General features: G+C 51.3%; 2 protein-coding genes and 1 non-coding gene across 16 annotated transcripts in view; 1 reads left to right on the forward strand and 2 right to left on the reverse strand.

Moving 5' to 3' along the window:
- Nucleotides 1-2,508: 2,508 nt before the first annotated feature.
- RNF227 (ring finger protein 227) lies at nucleotides 2,509-5,025 on the forward strand. The gene is made up of 2 exons (XM_037739648.1): nucleotides 2,509-3,025; nucleotides 3,126-5,025. Exons 1-2 carry the CDS (start codon nucleotides 2,509-2,511, stop codon nucleotides 3,179-3,181), a joined length of 573 nt encoding a protein of 190 aa, XP_037595576.1. The 3' UTR covers nucleotides 3,182-5,025.
- Nucleotides 5,026-5,592: 567 nt separating this feature from the next.
- The window catches only part of CHD3 (chromodomain helicase DNA binding protein 3), a 28,448-nt gene continuing 17,695 nt past the window's right edge, over nucleotides 5,593-16,345 (reverse strand). For 7 of the 14 annotated variants that reach the window (XM_017531551.2, XM_017531554.2, XM_017531550.2 and 4 more), the window contains 20 exons: nucleotides 15,588-15,705; nucleotides 15,260-15,384; nucleotides 14,824-15,055; nucleotides 14,339-14,505; nucleotides 13,723-13,900; nucleotides 13,173-13,238; nucleotides 12,636-12,721; nucleotides 12,352-12,485; nucleotides 11,644-11,788; nucleotides 11,308-11,470; nucleotides 11,093-11,214; nucleotides 10,860-10,995; nucleotides 10,642-10,743; nucleotides 10,326-10,454; nucleotides 9,825-9,933; nucleotides 9,503-9,635; nucleotides 8,955-9,196; nucleotides 7,756-7,919; nucleotides 7,376-7,502; nucleotides 5,593-6,884 (listed from right to left, as the gene is read on the reverse strand). In XM_017531551.2, coding sequence (XP_017387040.1) covers nucleotides 6,644-6,884; nucleotides 7,376-7,502; nucleotides 7,756-7,919; nucleotides 8,955-9,196; nucleotides 9,503-9,635; nucleotides 9,825-9,933; nucleotides 10,326-10,454; nucleotides 10,642-10,743; nucleotides 10,860-10,995; nucleotides 11,093-11,214; nucleotides 11,308-11,470; nucleotides 11,644-11,788; nucleotides 12,352-12,485; nucleotides 12,636-12,721; nucleotides 13,173-13,238; nucleotides 13,723-13,900; nucleotides 14,339-14,505; nucleotides 14,824-15,055; nucleotides 15,260-15,384; nucleotides 15,588-15,705 — 2,919 coding nt within the window. In that variant the 3' untranslated portion in view covers nucleotides 5,593-6,643. The remainder of the gene's footprint in view (nucleotides 6,885-7,375; nucleotides 7,503-7,755; nucleotides 7,920-8,954; nucleotides 9,197-9,502; nucleotides 9,636-9,824; nucleotides 9,934-10,325; nucleotides 10,455-10,641; nucleotides 10,744-10,859; nucleotides 10,996-11,092; nucleotides 11,215-11,307; nucleotides 11,471-11,643; nucleotides 11,789-12,351; nucleotides 12,486-12,635; nucleotides 12,722-13,172; nucleotides 13,239-13,722; nucleotides 13,901-14,338; nucleotides 14,506-14,823; nucleotides 15,056-15,259; nucleotides 15,385-15,587; nucleotides 15,706-16,345) is intronic. The other 7 variants (XM_017531564.2, XM_017531558.2, XM_017531549.2 and 4 more) reach the window with 6 other exon arrangements.
- LOC119471763 lies at nucleotides 12,081-12,219 on the reverse strand. The gene has a single exon (XR_005200848.1).

Genomic DNA, 16,345 nt, shown 5'->3' on the forward strand with positions numbered 1-16,345 from the left:
AAAATAGACCTGGCTTGCTGATGGGTCAGTACAGGAAAGCAAGGGCAAGGGCAAGACCAAGGATAACATCTAGGTTTCTAGAATTGGGCAAATAAAGGGGCGGAAAACTGGAAGAAATGCTGATTTGGACATGGAGGTCATCCATTAGGGTTCTTGGAGATAAACAACAAGGGCTGTGGAGCAGGCAACTGATGTCTCGAGCCTTAGGCTATCTAGCACTTTGGGAGCATTTACATCATCAAATCTACCTTAAAAGATTAAGATGGGCCAGGTGCAGTGGCTCATGCCTGTAATGCTTACCATGGAGGGTACAGTTGATTGTGGGCGCTGCTTGGTAAAGTTATCATTTCCTCATAGTCTTTTGTTTTGTACTTTATCATGTATTTATTAACAATAGACATGTACCAGTACCCCCTTTTTTATTTTATTTTTTTTTTTGAAGACTGAGACTGAGTCTTACTCTATTGCCCAGGCTGGAGTGCAGTGGTGTGATCTTGACTCACTGCAACCTCCGCCTCCTGCGTTCAAGTAATTCTCATGCCTTAGCCTCTTGAATAGCTGGGACTACAGGTGTGAGCCACTATGCCCAGCTAATTTTTGTATTTTTAGTAGAGACAGGGTTTCACCATGTTGGCCAGGCTGGTCTTGAACTCTTGACCTCAAGTTATCCACCTGCCTCAGCCTCCCAAAATGCTGGGATTACAGGCAAGAGCCACTGTGCCCAGCTCTACCAGTCCTTTTAAGACAGAAAAGTTTTGAATTGTGAGAGCATCACTGTAATAAGTAGACAGCTTCTCCCATGATCACAGACAATACCATTCAAAAGTTCTGAAATGTTTGCTTAAAAATAATGGGGCTGGGTGAGGTGGCTCACACCTGTAATCCTAGCACTTTGGGAGGCTGAGGTAGGCAGACTGCCTGAGCTCAGGAGTTCAAGACCAGCCTGGGGAACACGGTGAAACCCCATCTCTACTAAAATACAAAAAATCTAGCCAGGTATGGTGGCATGTTCCTGTAATCCCAGCTACTCAGGAGGCTGAGACAGGAGAATCACTTGAACCCAGGAGGCAGAGGCTGCAGTGAGCCAAGATCGTGCCACTGCACTCCAGCCTGGACAACAGAGCAAGGCTCCGTCTCAATAAAATAATAATAATAATAATAATAATGATAATAATGATATACCTCCTCAAAAAAGATTACGTAGTAGGTTTTAACAATTTAGGTTAAAAAGCCAGCTCTGCATTGCCTGTGATAGCTGGTAAATGCCATGGGTGTAGAGAAGCCCATCTTGTACATATTGGTCAAGAAGGATGGGTGTTGAAAATGTTGGGTACTGAGAAGTTAAAGCAAATACAATAAAGGCTGGTGGCACAGGATAATCATAGTAGCTAATATAGCACTTACCTGGTGCTTACTGTGTACTGGACACCGTTTGAATCACTTTCCTCATATAAGCTCATTCAGTCCTCACTATTATTATCCACATTTTATAACTTAGGAAACCAAGGCCCAGAGAAATTAAGTAACTTGCCCAAAGTGTCACAGCTAGAAAGAGGTGGAAGCTAGGATTTGAACTCAAGCCAGCTGGCTCTAGACTGTGTTATTACCCTGTACAACAGAACCTGGGCTTCAGGTTCAGGAGAGGAGGTTGAGGAGGCAGCTGTGTATGGGTGTGGCACCATGAGGGGAATGTGGGTTGTGAGTGCCATGTCCTGTTTACCAGGGGGAGAAGTCAGACCCCTGAGTCAGAGCTCATGCTGGGGTGCTTTGCTGGGGCCATCATGATGTGTGGGTGTCCAGGCCTCCGGAAGGAAAGGATTCCCAGCATTCCTAAAGCCATAGTCCTGGAATCTAGGTCCCTCCTTAGGCTGAGCTATCAGTGAGGGTTGAGCAGTTTGAGGAGAATGAAATTTAGGAAGCCAGCCTTACAAGCAACACAGAGAGCTCATGTATAATGAGAACTGAGGGCGAAATAGATTCAAAGGCCCAGGGGACCACTAACGGTTGGGCAGAATGGGCAGTGTTAGGAAACTGGGTGGGATTGTGAAACTCACTGTGAGCAAACTGAATAGGCCAAGGGGTCTTTAGAAACCTGTGCCAATTACAGAAGGCTCAGGAACAGAAAAGGACCTGGGGATTTGCACATAGTAGAATTAAGGAGTGCTGGCACTGCTTCGGGGGAGAAGGAAAGCTCCACCCCACTCCCTGGGAGTGGAGAGGAAGGGAGTGGATGGGTGCTTTGGACCCCAGGGCTCTGGTCCTGGCATGGTCTGGGCCGCCTCCCCCACTCCACCATCGCTGTCATTCCTGGCCTCACACCTCCACCGCCCCAACACGTGCCACCACAGGGAGCGGCCGGATCAAGGCATGACGCTTCGAAGGGTGGAGCCTCACTTATTCCCCTATTAAAAGGGGAAAGAGGCCGCGGCGCCGGCCCCAGAAGGGTCTGCTTGTTTTGTCCACGGAGACAGCAGCGTTAGCGACGTCCTCGAATCCGCGGCGGGCACGATGCAGCTCTTGGTGAGGGTGCCCTCTCTTCCGGAGCGGGGCGAGCTGGACTGCAACATATGCTACCGCCCTTTCAACCTCGGTGTCCGCGCGCCCCGCCGCCTGCCCGGGACGGCGCGTGCCCGCTGCGGCCACACGCTCTGCACCGCCTGCCTCCGCGAGCTGGCGGCGCGCGGGGACGGCGGCGGGGCTGCCGCGCGCGTGGTGCGCCTGCGCCGCGTGATCAAGTGCCCCTTCTGCCGGGCGCCCTCGCCGCTCCAGCGCGGCGGCGTCACGGAGATCGCCCTCGACTCGGAGTTGTGGTCGCGATTGGAGAAAAAAGCGCGGGCCGAGTGCGAACGAGATGAGGCGGGGAACCCGGCCAAGGAAAGCGGCGACGCTGAAGGAGAGGCGGAGGAGGAAAGGGAGAGCGAGAAGGGGGCGGGGCCTAGAAGCGCTGGGTGGTGCGTCCTCCGGAGGCTCTGGGACAGAGTCCTGGCGCCCGCGCGCCGCTGGCGGCGTCCGCTGCCTAGCAACGGTGAGGGGCTGCCAGGGGAGGATGCAGGGGAGAGAGCGCCGAGGAACGCTGGGGTTCGTTGGCTTGCTCTGCTGCCACTAACCCTTCTTCTTTCCCGCAGTGCTCTACTGTCCGGAGATCAAAGACATTGCCCACCTGACCCATTGCACGTTGTAATCGAGGAACTCGGAAGCTACAGCCAAAGGAAGCTACAGGTGGGAGCTGCAGCCTTGCGGGGGCTGATGCCAAGACTACCCTCTCTCAGATCCCAGGATTGGCACGTGATGAGAGAGATGAGTCCAGGGCAGAAGGGAATGCCCTGGGAGGTGTTGATGCTGAGTTGGGGAGGCTCCTAGACGAACTCGCCCCCATCTACTGACTGTGCCAGTCTTACATTTCCAGGATGGAGTGGCCAAGGAATGATATAAACAAAGCCTACGTTACCGTGGGAAGAAGGCAGACTGTTTTCTTAGCTGGGACTCTGGCTTTTGTCCAGGGTGGCTCTGGTGTGTGGGAGCAACAGGTCCCATTTTAGCAATTCTTTGTCAATGGTTTGATTTTTTTTTTTTTAAGATGGAACCGGAGAGAAGAGGCTAATTTTCGTGTCATGTTAATCTCACTTCTCTGGCATGTAAGGGTGCTGGTATGCCTGCTGTCTCCCCACTCCCAGTTCTGTGCTCCAAAAATTGAGATGGCTCCCTGCCTATGACTATGACTAGGAGCCTTACTTCATTTTTGAATCTCCCTTCAACCTGCTAGGGCAGGTATCAGAAATTCCAAAGGGCATTTATGTAAGGTACCTAATTAGAGCCTATCAAAGTAGGAAGGGAGAGCCATTTGGGAAAGGCATCATATTTCAAACTTTTGCTATTATCTGTGTTATCTTCACAGTCACAGGGAAACAATGGTGCTATTGAAAAGATATTTATACAATTTTACAATTTTAAGCTTGTATCCCATAATGGGACATCACCTGTTGTATATATGCATAAATTCTATTTTAAAATCCTGTATCTTACCACCATATAGTCATAGTCAAAGACCAGCAGTGTTGGTGTACTGTTGATGGAAATGCAGTCTCACTCCAGGATCCCACTCCAGACTTTCTGAATCAGACTCTGGCAGAGTTTTTTGTTTTTCTGAGACAGAGCCTTGCTCTGTCGCCCCAGGCTCACTGCAGCCTCTGCCTCCCAGGTTCAAGCAACTCTCCTGCCTCAGCCTCCGAAGTGGCTGGGATTACAGGTGTCTGCCACCACACCTGGCTAATTTTTCTATTTTTAGTAGAGATGGGGTTTTCGATATGTTAGCCAGGCTGGTCTCAAACTCCTGACCTCAAGTGAACCACCCACCTAGGCCTCCCAAAGTGCTGGGATTACAGGAATGAGCCACCGCGCCCTGCCAGACTCGCATTTTAAAAATCCCAGGTGATTTGTGTGCATGTGAAAATTTAAGTACCATTGGTCTAGATCCTAGACTCTTTAGGATATCACCATCTGTAGGTAGAATATTTAAAGCATAATAGCTATGATTGATACATTATTTTATCTAAAGTTGTGAAGTAACATTCTATTGCTGAAGAAATCCTAACCTACTGTGTTACATTTTTTAGTTAAAAATGTGAACTTATTATTAACTTCAATTTTTTTAGGGGTCTCCAAACTTTTAAAAATATATTGTTTTTTATTGACAGATCATACTTGTATATATTTACAGGGTATAAACCTCAATTTTTGTAACCCTGTTTTGGCATCTTCCTGTTCTTATGTCTCAGCTTAATCCTCCCTCTTCTGAGAGGGCTTTTTCTGCCTTCAACGTAATAGAGCCTTTTACCCCACCCCTCAGTAACATAATGCCCTGTTTTATTTTTACTGCTTTTATTTTCATGCTTTGTGGGTGTCCCCACTGGAGCGTAAGCCCCATCGGAGCAAGGGCTGACTTGTGACTGTTTTATCTCCAGGGCCAACAGCAGTGTTAATGTATAGTATGTACTCAATAAATATTTGTTTGGTTTTTATCTTTTATTTTTTAATACAATCGCCTTGTGAACTAAGTATCTGGCCTCTCTCAATCTCTGAGAGGCTCTGTTTAATGAACAATAAACATCCAGGAGGTGCTTAGCAGTTCAAATCTTCGGTAAGCTAGACAGATCTGACCCTCCTTAAAAAAAAAAAAAAGTGTGCCTTTGCTTCATACTGGAACTAAACCTGTGGAGCTGTAGTGACCTCTACTGACTCTTAGGGGAACTAAGCAACTTGAAGGTGGAAAGGATGATCAGAAGGATGGCTGGAAGGCAGTTTCGAATCTTGCTAGGCACTCCTCCCACTACACTTCTGTCCAGTAAGTCCCACTCTCTCTGAAGTCAGCCTGAGGCCATGTAGGTATCTGCTGCTCACGCTCCTTCTCTACACTGAGCCTATCACATAGTTGGGGCTGGAAGAACCTCAGTTTTAGTGAATGATCCAAGAGATAAAATGAGAAAAAAAAAGCCATAAATTTTTTTTTTAAAAGAAAAGGCAGAAAGCAACAACCTTTCTTATCCCTCCCCCCAAAAACTCCCCGCCACCCCATAAAAAATAACAGAGCACACAGAAAGGAAAGTATAATTTATATGTACAACCAATAAACCTGATACAGAAGAGGGGATCAGGACAGACCAGGAGTGGGTGTGAAGAGATACTGGGAAAGGGGTGGCAAGAAGGTGAAGGGGCAGCAAAGAGGAAGTGGGGGGTTCGCCATGCAAACTGCCACTCTCCCTGGCCCCTCCTGGCATGGGGGATGTGCCCACATTTCCCTAACCTGCCCTCCACTATTTTGCTCTGGTCCCAACGACAAGGTAGGTCCCAAGACCCTGACTAGGTCCCCTGCCTGACTTAGCGAATGTAGTCTGTATCTAGGCCTTGAGGAGGGAGGGTAGTAAAGTCTTCCAGGAACCTGGGCCCCAGAGCTGGCAGCTTCCCCCATGTCTGGCCCACTGTATTCTGTCCCACCCTTCTAGGTTACCTGGGTCCCTAGAACAGGTTGGGGAGCTCCTCTTTGGCTTGAGGGAGTATCACCCAACCATTACTCTTTTTGTAGGAGTGGTCCTTGGTCCCTAGAGAGGGGGGAATATTCCCAACACAAGATGCTGGTACACAGGAGGTAACTGAGCCAGTGAACGGCGCCTTTATTCTGAGGCTGAACAGCAATTGACTTCCTCCCTCATAACTGCTCCACCCTCCATGTGGGGAGAGGTAGGGAAGGTAACATGCAGCCACCCCTCCTCTTCCCTTCCTCCCTCCCAGGGCTCATTTTCGTCCCTCTCTAAAAGTCCCCCTCCTCTCTTCAAAGCTGTCTTCCCCACAAAAGTTCCTAAAGGCCAGGCAAGGCTAATCCTCCACTTCTGCAAGAGATGGAGCTGATACTGCAGGGAAACGACTGGGGAGGCTCCACCTCTTTCCTCCCCACAACCATTTACTGGGAAGTTGTGTATACTTGGCAGTGGGGGATGAAGGTACTTGGAAGACCCTGCAAACCATCTCCCACCCAGACCTCTTCTCACCAGCACAGTCTTCAAGGCTTGGTGGGAAAGGTGCGTGGGAGTGGAGAAAGACAAAGGGCCCTTCTTGAAGAGAGGAGCTGCAGAGAAGGGCAAAGGGGTTCCTAGCCCAGTGATGGCCCAAGGGGTGGGGAAGGCAGAGGGTTGGCAGCAGGCCCCAGTGCTTGAGCTGGGGGTCGGCCTCGGGGACGGGGCCTGGGTGAAGGGCAGGCCTGGGATCCAGTCAGTCGTCTATACAGATCACCTCCCCGGCTCGGGGCTCCTTCCGATCCAGCCCGTCTGATACCAATGCCCCCACTATTTCCTTCTCCTTCTTCACCAGCACTGGAGGGCCGTTGGTGGCGGCTGTTTGGGAAGGGGGTAAGGAAAGTTTAATCCCCACATCACTCCCAAACGTCACTTCATGACAAGGGTATATGCTCACTTCTAGGTCACTTCCTGCCATTTCGAGTTGCCCCAGGTAAAGGTGGGAAGACTAGGGCAAACCCCTTTCCCTGAGATTCCACTCTGTGCCACATGATTGAACATGTGTTCCCACTCTCACTATACCCCCGCGGGTTTCATACTCACTTTCCCTTGAAGGAACTCGGAAGGAGGTGGCTCGGGTAGAAGACACCAAGCCACAGAACTACTACAACTCTGGTTTTTGATAAAGTGGATAGAAGAGGGGTTAAGAAAGGGATGGGAGGGACAGCCTAGAACAACTCTATCCCATAAAACACCAGACATCACCAAGGAAATGAGATGGACTAGGGCAGTTAAAGGGCAGCTGAGCAGAGATAAAATGTGGCAAAGGAGGAGTGTGAGTAGCAGGAAGTAGGAAAACACCAGCTGACCTGTGATGAAGGACCCTGCTGGCATCTGGCTGTAATTGGCGCCTGCGGCGGCCAAGGCCCCTACGGGTGCGGCGCTGAAGGCCGCCCCGTACCCCGGAGGTGTAGCGTAGGGACCCGGGGGGAAGGCCTGGAACAGAGTAAGCAGAAGTTGGAGTTAGTTCATAGTTTGTGAGAGGAAAGAAACTGCAGGAGAGACATTATCAAGCACACTCTACAACTACTAAGGGTAGGACACACAGGCAGGGAGACTCACTCAAGGGTGAAGACTGTGTTCTAGCAAGTTATTTCTCCATATTGTATAGGATTCTGATGGAAGTGTTTGTATGTGTGCAGGAGGAACACAAACAGGAAAAATTGGAGTTAGGGGAAAAGAGGGTTACCGGTGTGGGGTGAGGTTCCGTGCCCTTGCTGGCCAGCCGGCTGAGGATGCTGCGCTCGGACATCTGAAGGCGGGCTGCGATGGGGGGTATTCGCGACAGTGTGGCTGGCAGGCGGGTCACGTCCGCCTTCATGTCGCTCAGCAACTCCTCCAGCTGGTTCAGAACTGGGGCCCGGGCCACAGAGAAAGAAGGGGAAGAGAAAGACAGGGAAATAGAGAGATGGAGCCAGGAAAAGAGGCATCAGATGGACAGATACAGGCAGAAAAAGAGCAAGAGAGAAGGATACGGATGTCAAAGAACCAGAAATCAAGGAAGTAAAACAAGTAGACAGAAAACGGAAGCAACTCAGGGGCGAAGAAAAAGCATCAGGAAGAAAGACAGAGAGAACAGATGACCACAGAAGACAAATGGAAAGAAAGAAGAAAGAAAAAGGGAGTATGAAGAAAAGGAGGATGGGGGGGGACATTGGAAAACATGGGGGCGGGGAGTTGTCAGAACATCTCATACTGGAAGAGCAAGGTTTGGGGTTGGGGATGATGGGGAGGAAATAGTCAGGAGGCATGGGAGGTGGTGAGTGGTGTCAAAGCTTTAAGGAATCAAGGTTTTCATATGTAAGGGGAGAGGGAGGTTAGAAGGTCAGTATTACAGATTTGAGGAATTAGAACAGGGATCAAAGGGGCCAGGAGTCAGTCACTACATCACTCAGGATTAGACGGTTAGAGGGCTTTGGGACATAATCTCTATCACTGGCAGGGTAAGAGGGGGTAGGAGGAAAGGTCGAAGGTCGAAGGTCAAAGGGAAGCTTCATGGGATAGGGTCAGATGGGTGGTAGTGTCTGCCACATGGGGTGAGAGAGATGTGAGGGAATGTGATTTGTTTTATCAGAACCAAGGATTTGTATGGTGCATACACAGGCCAAGGCCCCTAACTGGATGACGTTAGCAGTATGGCAGGCACCGCCAATGAAGAGGCCCCATTGTGTGGAGGGGACATGGAGTTTGGGGCAGGTCCCTCTATGGGGCACAGATGTGAATGCTATCAGGCATGGATGAGGGCTGGCTTGCACAAGTCCTAGAGGCTAAAATCCAAGGCGGTGCCAGGTGGGCAGGGGTGGGGTTAGAGGTCAGAGGGGGGTGGTTCAGAGGGTAGCGGGGTCAGAGGGTTGGGAAGATTTTGAGAGGTGCGGGGTGAAGACTTACGCAGCGTTGTGGGCCCTCCCCCGCGCGGGGCCGCCGCGGCCCTTACCCTTGTGCAGGACGGCGTTGGCCGGCTTGTTCCCCGCCAGCGACTCCTTGGAGAGGTGCTGGTGGCTCTCGGCCAGGCACTCGGCCTCGGCGAAGCGGGCATGGAGGGCCATGGCGGGGTGCGCCGGCTCCTGCGACAGGTTCAGGTAGGCCGCCCGCCGCAGCTGCTCCTCAATCACCAGCGCCTGCTCCAGGAGCTGAGGGCACAGGGTTGAGAGGTGACGCCAGGGCTCTGCCAGTAGTGGGTGAGTGGGGGATGGGGGGACCGGACACAGCAGGAGACCCACCCGGCCCTCACTGCTGGCCCAGAGCATTCCCAGCTGCAAAACCTAGCATCAACCCTGACCCAGACCACACTCCCAAGCACAAAGTTACACTTTGGTCTTGCCCCAAGCATCACCTCAGCCCTGAAGGTGTTAACCTTCCCTAAGTTCCAGCTAGATCTGATCTCACTTCTGACCCAAGCCCCTCTATAACCCGTTCCTTTCCTCCCTCATTCCCACCTTGAACCTCCGGGCCAAGAACTTATTTTTCATCTCCAGAAAGTTCCCCTTATTGGCTTCAGTTTTAAATGGCTCATTGATAATGGCAAATTGAGCATCATTCTGGATGTCCTGCCACCGTGCGTAGCCATGGCTACCAAGGAAGGAAAGGGAACCATCAAGGAATTTAACAGGAATGGGCTTAGCTTTGAACACTTCTTCCTTTCCACCTGACTCCCCAAAGTGTGGCACCAGCCCCTGTCCCTGAGTGTGACATCATCATCCTTTTTTTTTTCCCAGCTTGAGAGAACCTTCTTCTTCTTGCATGCATATCAAAGGATACAGGACAATCCCAGCCAGAAGCCAATAGTCATGTCTTCTGTGCCAGATCTCATTGAGTTTCCCCGAGGAAATAGCTGCCCGTTCCTCATTCTGCCACAGTGTGTGAAGCTCTGAAAAGAAGGCAGCAGACAGAAGAGGAAACAGGGGTTTGTAGACTGCACTTAGTCCAACAGACAGGTAGACACGGGGAAACTGAATCATGGAAGAGAACTAAGGACCCAGAAGAGGAACGGGTAAACGTTAGTTTAGGAGTTAGGAACAAAATCAGTTACTAACCAGGTTCAAGTTAGAAATCAGAATAAAGGTGGGATTAGAGCCAGCTTTGGAGTTAGGAGGGATACTTAAAGAGAGATTTAGAGCAAGGATCGGAGTCAGCATGCAACATACTTCATTGGAATTTACTTGGAATTAAAGGTAGCAGGAAGCCTCAGGCAAAACGAGAAACCCCATGAGGATGAGCAGATCCCCGTGAGGAGCAGAAAGCAGCGAGAGTCTCCCCAACCTGTGAAGCCACCATCTGCGATATTGAACATGAACCGGGGCTTCTCTGTCTTTTCCTCTCGTCGCCCATTGGACCGTGGCTCATCTCGAGGCCCTGGTCGAAGCTCCCGGTCACCTTTTACATCTTCTGTTAGGACAGACAGGGCAAAGCTCACAGCTCAGGACAGCCTCCTCCCAGGTCCCAAGACTACTATCTGTACTGTACTATACTGGCCTTTTGAACAGCTACCCCCCCAGGACCCAAGCATTCGGTTCCCCAGACTCCACCTCCCCTGATGCCCTCAGGGACCCAGGTGTTTGGTCCTTCCACCCATTACCTCTCTTGCCCAAATCCCCTGTTTCCCCCTCCGGCCTCTCCCTGTGTTCCTGTCCATCCAACGGCTTCTCCTCCCCCCTTTCTCCTGGCGTCGACTCTGTGGCTGTGGGAGGGGGTAGGGGATAGGAAGGGACGATGTTACCCTCATCCCCTGACCCCAGAAGAGGGAAATAAATCCCAAATTCTAATCCCCCATCACTCCTAAGGCCATGCACCCACCTGACTTCTCTCTGTCCCCACGGTACCCAGGTTCAGGCTCCATCTCTCCAGGTACCCCTGGCACCTCATCCTCTAGAGGAATCTTCCTTGGCTCCAGCTGCTCCCCAAGTGATGGGGCTGGGCTGGGGGCATCAGCCTGGAAGAGGACAATGGGGTCAGGATGAGCCAGAGGGCTCCTAGGCACCTGGCCTCCAAGCCCCCTCCCCTCCTGCTCTACAGGGGAATCCACACACCTCTGTCTCCATCTTCTCCCCAATTTTGTTGTTCTTCTCTGGCTTTTCCTCTTGGCTTTCAACTTCCTCCTTCTCAAGAGGTATCCTTATGCCTTCTCCTTTGTCACTTGGAGCTGGAGTAGCTTCAGGGAAAGGACAGTGATAAAGGCAGAGGTTCTCCCGCCCTGACTCCTGACTCCCTTTCTGTCTCTCCCACCATCCTGACTCCTGATTACCAGGTTTAGAGGTGCAGGGACTGTTGGTAGCAGAAGCCTCAGGAGTGGTGGGAGACGTTTTGGTAGGAGAGGAGGCTCTGGAGGAGCGCTTAGAGTCAGCACTGGGGTCGGGCATCAGTTCCGGCATTGACCAACGCCCATTGATGTGCTCAAACTCCTGCACCTGCGGGGGGAGGGTGGGAGGCACAGGTGTGTCAGCTCCAGGCACTTACACACAGGAAGCTCCAGTCTCCTCCATCTCACACCAGTGCAAGCTTACAACTCAGAGACAGAGGCAGAGGAAGGACAGAGACTAAGCAGTCAGCTTGATTCTTTGGGGGAGAGGAAGACTGCTACCTTCTTCTTGACGAGAGACATGACTCCAATGCGGGTCAACACCTGCTGGCGACTCAGCCCCTCCCGAGGGACCCCATCGGCAAAGGTTTCAGAGCCGTCTGCCCCAGGCTCACACAGATGGCGCATGAACAAAGACACATAGGCCCTAAGGAGCATGGGGGTGGGAGGAGGGTTAGGGGAGCAAAAGAAAAGGTATAGGGTATATGAGGGAGGCGCAAGGATGACTGAGAACCCTCAAACCCCCAAATCTCCAGGTGCTCCAGGGCTCCTCCCCTGGGCTTCTCACTCTTACCATTACCAGCCTTCCAAATTCTAACTGTCCTCCCGTGCCCCACCCCAAGTCTTTCCCCTTGGCCTTGGTACTTCATTCCTGGGCCCCATCAGTCAGCTCTTCATCCTTTCCACCAGCTCCTCCTGCCAGGTTATTGTGGCCAAGTAAATGTGAGGCTGGGACAGCCGTGGAGAGGCTCCTTGCTCAAACGTCTCTCCTCTGGGGAGGATGCCTGGCCCCTCTACTCTAGGCTCGGCTGAGGGGAGGTGGAGTAGGCTGAGACCACCCCCCAGGAAATCGAGCCAGGAAGTGTTGTACGGCAGGGAGGGTGTTTATCAGTTGAGTAAGGTCACATCATGTGGTGGCCACGAGGAAGAAAGTAATACCCAAAGCTCTTACCCTTGCGTCCAACTCATCCCTGTATCACCCACACTCACTTAAACTCCTTCTCAGTCTTGCCCCTCAGGTCCCGCACCAGCCACTGCGTGGTGAAGGCATCCTGTGGTGGCATCCCCCAGCGCATCACAGCATTGAGGAAAGCCTTCCGCTGACGGGTGTTGAAGCCCAGCACCTGAGGGTGGGGGGAAGGGGGCAGTGGTAACGGATGTCCAGCATTCTTAGGTCTTGTCCTTTCCACCCTCAGTGACTCAGGCTCCAGTTTCCAGCCCCTGGCCCTCGTGCCCTCCTTGGAGAACTCACGAACTCTGGGCTCAGCTCTCACCTCAATGTTGCCCCCCACTCGGGCCAGCAGTGGTGGCAGTGGCTTATCTTTCTCATTCCGGAGCTGCCTCTTTGACTGTCGACGCCCTGGGGGTGGGGATGACATCAGTTAGAGAATCCACCACCTCCTCTAAGCCTGTCCTCCTTAGCACCTCATTTCCACAAGACACAGAACACAGGAACATTCCTGTCATGTTTGAGGTGCTCCCAATTCTCTCCCAAGCACTTCAGAACTACTAACCCAGTGAGTCTAAAAGGACCAGTCATATTTTAAAATTAATAGCTGATATCTGACACAGGCCAGATTATCAGTGAAAATGGAAAATGAAACAAGCTTTCTTGATCTAGCCTATGTGGATACACATGCTGAAGTTTACTAGCAGAGAGACTATGAACATTTCTTCCTTTCTGCTTATCTGCAATCTTGAGTTCTTCCACACACAAAACATTTTTTTACTTGTATAAAAACAGTGGGCTTAAAGCAAACTGGAAAATAAAATGGAAAGAGGTGAGGTAGAGTCAGGAAAAGAGATGCCACCTTCGGGACGTTCATCGAAGTCTTCATCCTCCTCCTCTGATCCCACCGAGTATTCTGACTGGTTGTCTGTCAAGGTGGAGAGGGCCCAGTGGTCAGTGAAGGTTCTCGGGATATGCCCATGCGGGGGCCCTTTGTGGCTGGATTCCTCCCTTCGGAGACTTGTCTACCTTTATTCTGGCCTTGGCTCTTCTGGGAATGCCAGACACTGCCCAAAGTCTGACTTGGGAGCTACATATCCTAAGCCTTCGCCATTCATTGCCCACTTTCAGTCTCTGGGCACCTCTGGTTCTCCTGACGAACCTACTCTAAGCAATGGCCCTGGGCGTCCACAGGATGCCTGGTGGTGCAACCACCAGACAGTTTCAGTCACCTGCAAACCCCCCTGGCCTCCGGGTAGTTCCTAATGACTCTACTTTATGTCTTTCCCTTTTAGCAGTGGAAGGCTCTAACTTCTAGGCTTCTCTCTTGCCCTCTAAAGAGCCCAGCCTTCAAGCCCCTACCCATCATCACTTCCTCCCTGTTCACTGCCTGCATCTGGGGCAGTCCTCACCTTGGTCTTCCTGAGCAGCATCATTGTAGTTAACTTGCTTGCGAACCCGCTTGCCCTTGCCTAGATTCCGGGCTAGGTCTTCCTGCTGTTGCTCATAGTGATGCCTCAGCAGCTTCTCCCAGTAGTCAGGGTCCACATTCTCCTCCTGCTTGATGATCTCCCGCTCGATTTCCTCAATCTGAAGGGCAGCAGAATGAATGAACACTGGGAGTCTCCTTTGCTAATCCTTCTGCTGCAACAAAATCCCTCCTCGGCTGCGTCAGCCCAATCTGGTCTCACCATTCCTGGAGTTTCTTAACTCTGCATACTTTTTCTAGACATTGCACATGTTCCATGCCATCTCCTACCTGCAATGTTCTCTCCTCATGTTTTCTCAATCTCTCCTCTAATCCCTTCTGACCATGTTTCTCCTGCACCATCTCAGAAGGTATCTTTCTGTGTTTATCAGTGCTGTCTGTGCCTAGGTTTCTCTCTGAAGTCCAGTCTCATTAGATGAAGTTGTTGTTTCAGGACCACTACTGCTCTCAGGGGGACACTCCTACTTCAAGGCCAAGTAAAGGATACTGCCTTTTGGAGATGGCCTGGGATAGATTGTCTGGCCCCCACAGCCTCTCACCTTGTCTTCTTCCCGCACGACGTACTGTGCCACCTTGAAGGAGCTGAGATACTCATTCATGTTCTGTACATCAGTGTCCTCAGTTGCATCCTGGTTCCGGTCCAACAGCCGAGCGATGGCCTCATTGTCATAATGAATCACGCTGCTGTCCTCCTCCTTGTTCTCTCCTGGTGAGAGGGAAAACAAAAGGGAACTTTGGGTTCCAAAGTTAAGGCTGATGGGAAAGCTTCTACTCTGCATCCTTTTCACAGGAGCCTCTGGAGAAGGCTCTTTCTCTGGGAGCCAGTGTTGAAAGGTTTTTGTTTTGTTTGTTCTAACCCTACATGCAAAGAAAGGGGCCAACCTTCCTCCAAGGGCTACTAAAAGAGGGCTCTCCTTTCTTCAAAGGCTGCAGAGAAGAGTTGTTTTTCTCTCCCCAGGGGGCTCGGAAGTGCTCCTGAGAGAGCAGGGGCCTGCTTTCAGGGAGCTGCGGAAAAGGTTCTCACCCTCGTTTTCATCCTTGAACAGCTCTTCGGTGCCAAATTTGAGAATGTCGTCCAGCTCCTGCTTGGACATGGAGCCTGCCTTGGAGCCCAGCCCAGGCCGCACCACCAGGTGTGTAAGCATCATCTTTCTCTTGGCCACTTGTGTGATCCGCTCTTCCACTGACGCACGAGTCACAAACCGGTAAATCATCACTTTGTTGGCCTGGCCAATCCGATGAGCCCGGCTAAAGGCCTGCAGGGGCAAGAGAAACTGGTGGGTGCACCAGCAGAGTGGCTGGGGAGAAGAGGCCCACATGCGCAGGAAAGAAAGCTGGTAAAGAAGGGTCTTCTCCCCTCCCAGAAGAGGTTCATTTCTGACCCCAGAGCATGCCACCCCCCTCCATGAACCCATATCTCCTTGCTAAACGGTACAGGGGCTCCAGGATGCCATTCCCACCTGGATGTCATTATGGGGGTTCCAGTCAGAATCAAAGATGATGACAGTGTCAGCCGTGGCCAGATTGATGCCCAGGCCCCCAGCACGGGTGGACAGGAGGAAGCAGAATTGTTGGGCCCCAGGAGCTAGGAGATGAGAGTTGGATCAGGTTTTTCTCGTACCCAGTAGTTCTGTCCACCTGCTCCTAGACGTTCTCTGACAACAAACCACCATGCCCCCAACTCAAGTTTCCGATGTCCCCCAAGCCAGTCCCCCTCCCATCCCAGGGACCTAGCACAGGTTTCTCAGGCCTCCCACACCCACCCAGGGACCAATGTATCTCCCTCACCGTTAAACCGATCGATGGCCTCCTGCCTCAGGGCACCAGTGATGCCACCATCGATGCGCTCATACTTATAGCCTTCATAGTCTAAGAAGTCCTCAAGCAAGTCTAACATTTTGGTCATCTAGAGCAAGAGAAAAGGATGGAGTCTGGAATAATAAGGTGGTGGGATGGCTTGTTTGTTCTAACTACTCCTTTAGACAAACTCAACCCCATTCCTTACACCTGAACCCCTGCCCTGTCTTAACAGCCTCATTACTCCACATTCTTGTCACTTTCTCTTTTATATATATATACATATTTTTTTTTGAGATGGAGTCTCACTCTGTCTCCCAGGCTGGAGTACAGTGGCATGACCTCGATTCACTGAAACGTCCACTCCCAGGTTCAAGTGATCCTCCCACCTCAGCCTCCCTAGTAGCTGAGACTACAGGTGCGCACCACCATGCCTGGCTAATTTTAGTGTTTTTAGAAGAGATGGGGTTTCATCATGTTGGCCAGGCTAGTTTTGAACTCCTGACCTCAAGTGATCCTCCTGCCTCAGCCTCCCAAAGTGCTGGGATTATAGGCGTGGCCACCAGGTCTGGCCCTCTTATCACACTGTCTTGATTTGAGATTGTTTCTCCTAAGGCAGAGGTTCTCTGAGACCCATGAAAAGGTTTCAGGGAAATCTAGGAACCCCCCTGAAAATCTGTTCACAATTGTGTCATTGTATGTACAGAGTGGCCCTTCACCCTCACCTGCCAATAAGATGAAAAAATGAT

This window comes from Cebus imitator, unplaced genomic scaffold (assembly GCF_001604975.1).
Source record: "Cebus imitator isolate Cc_AM_T3 unplaced genomic scaffold, Cebus_imitator-1.0 Scaffold72, whole genome shotgun sequence".
Taxonomy (NCBI): Eukaryota; Metazoa; Chordata; class Mammalia; order Primates; family Cebidae; genus Cebus; species Cebus imitator.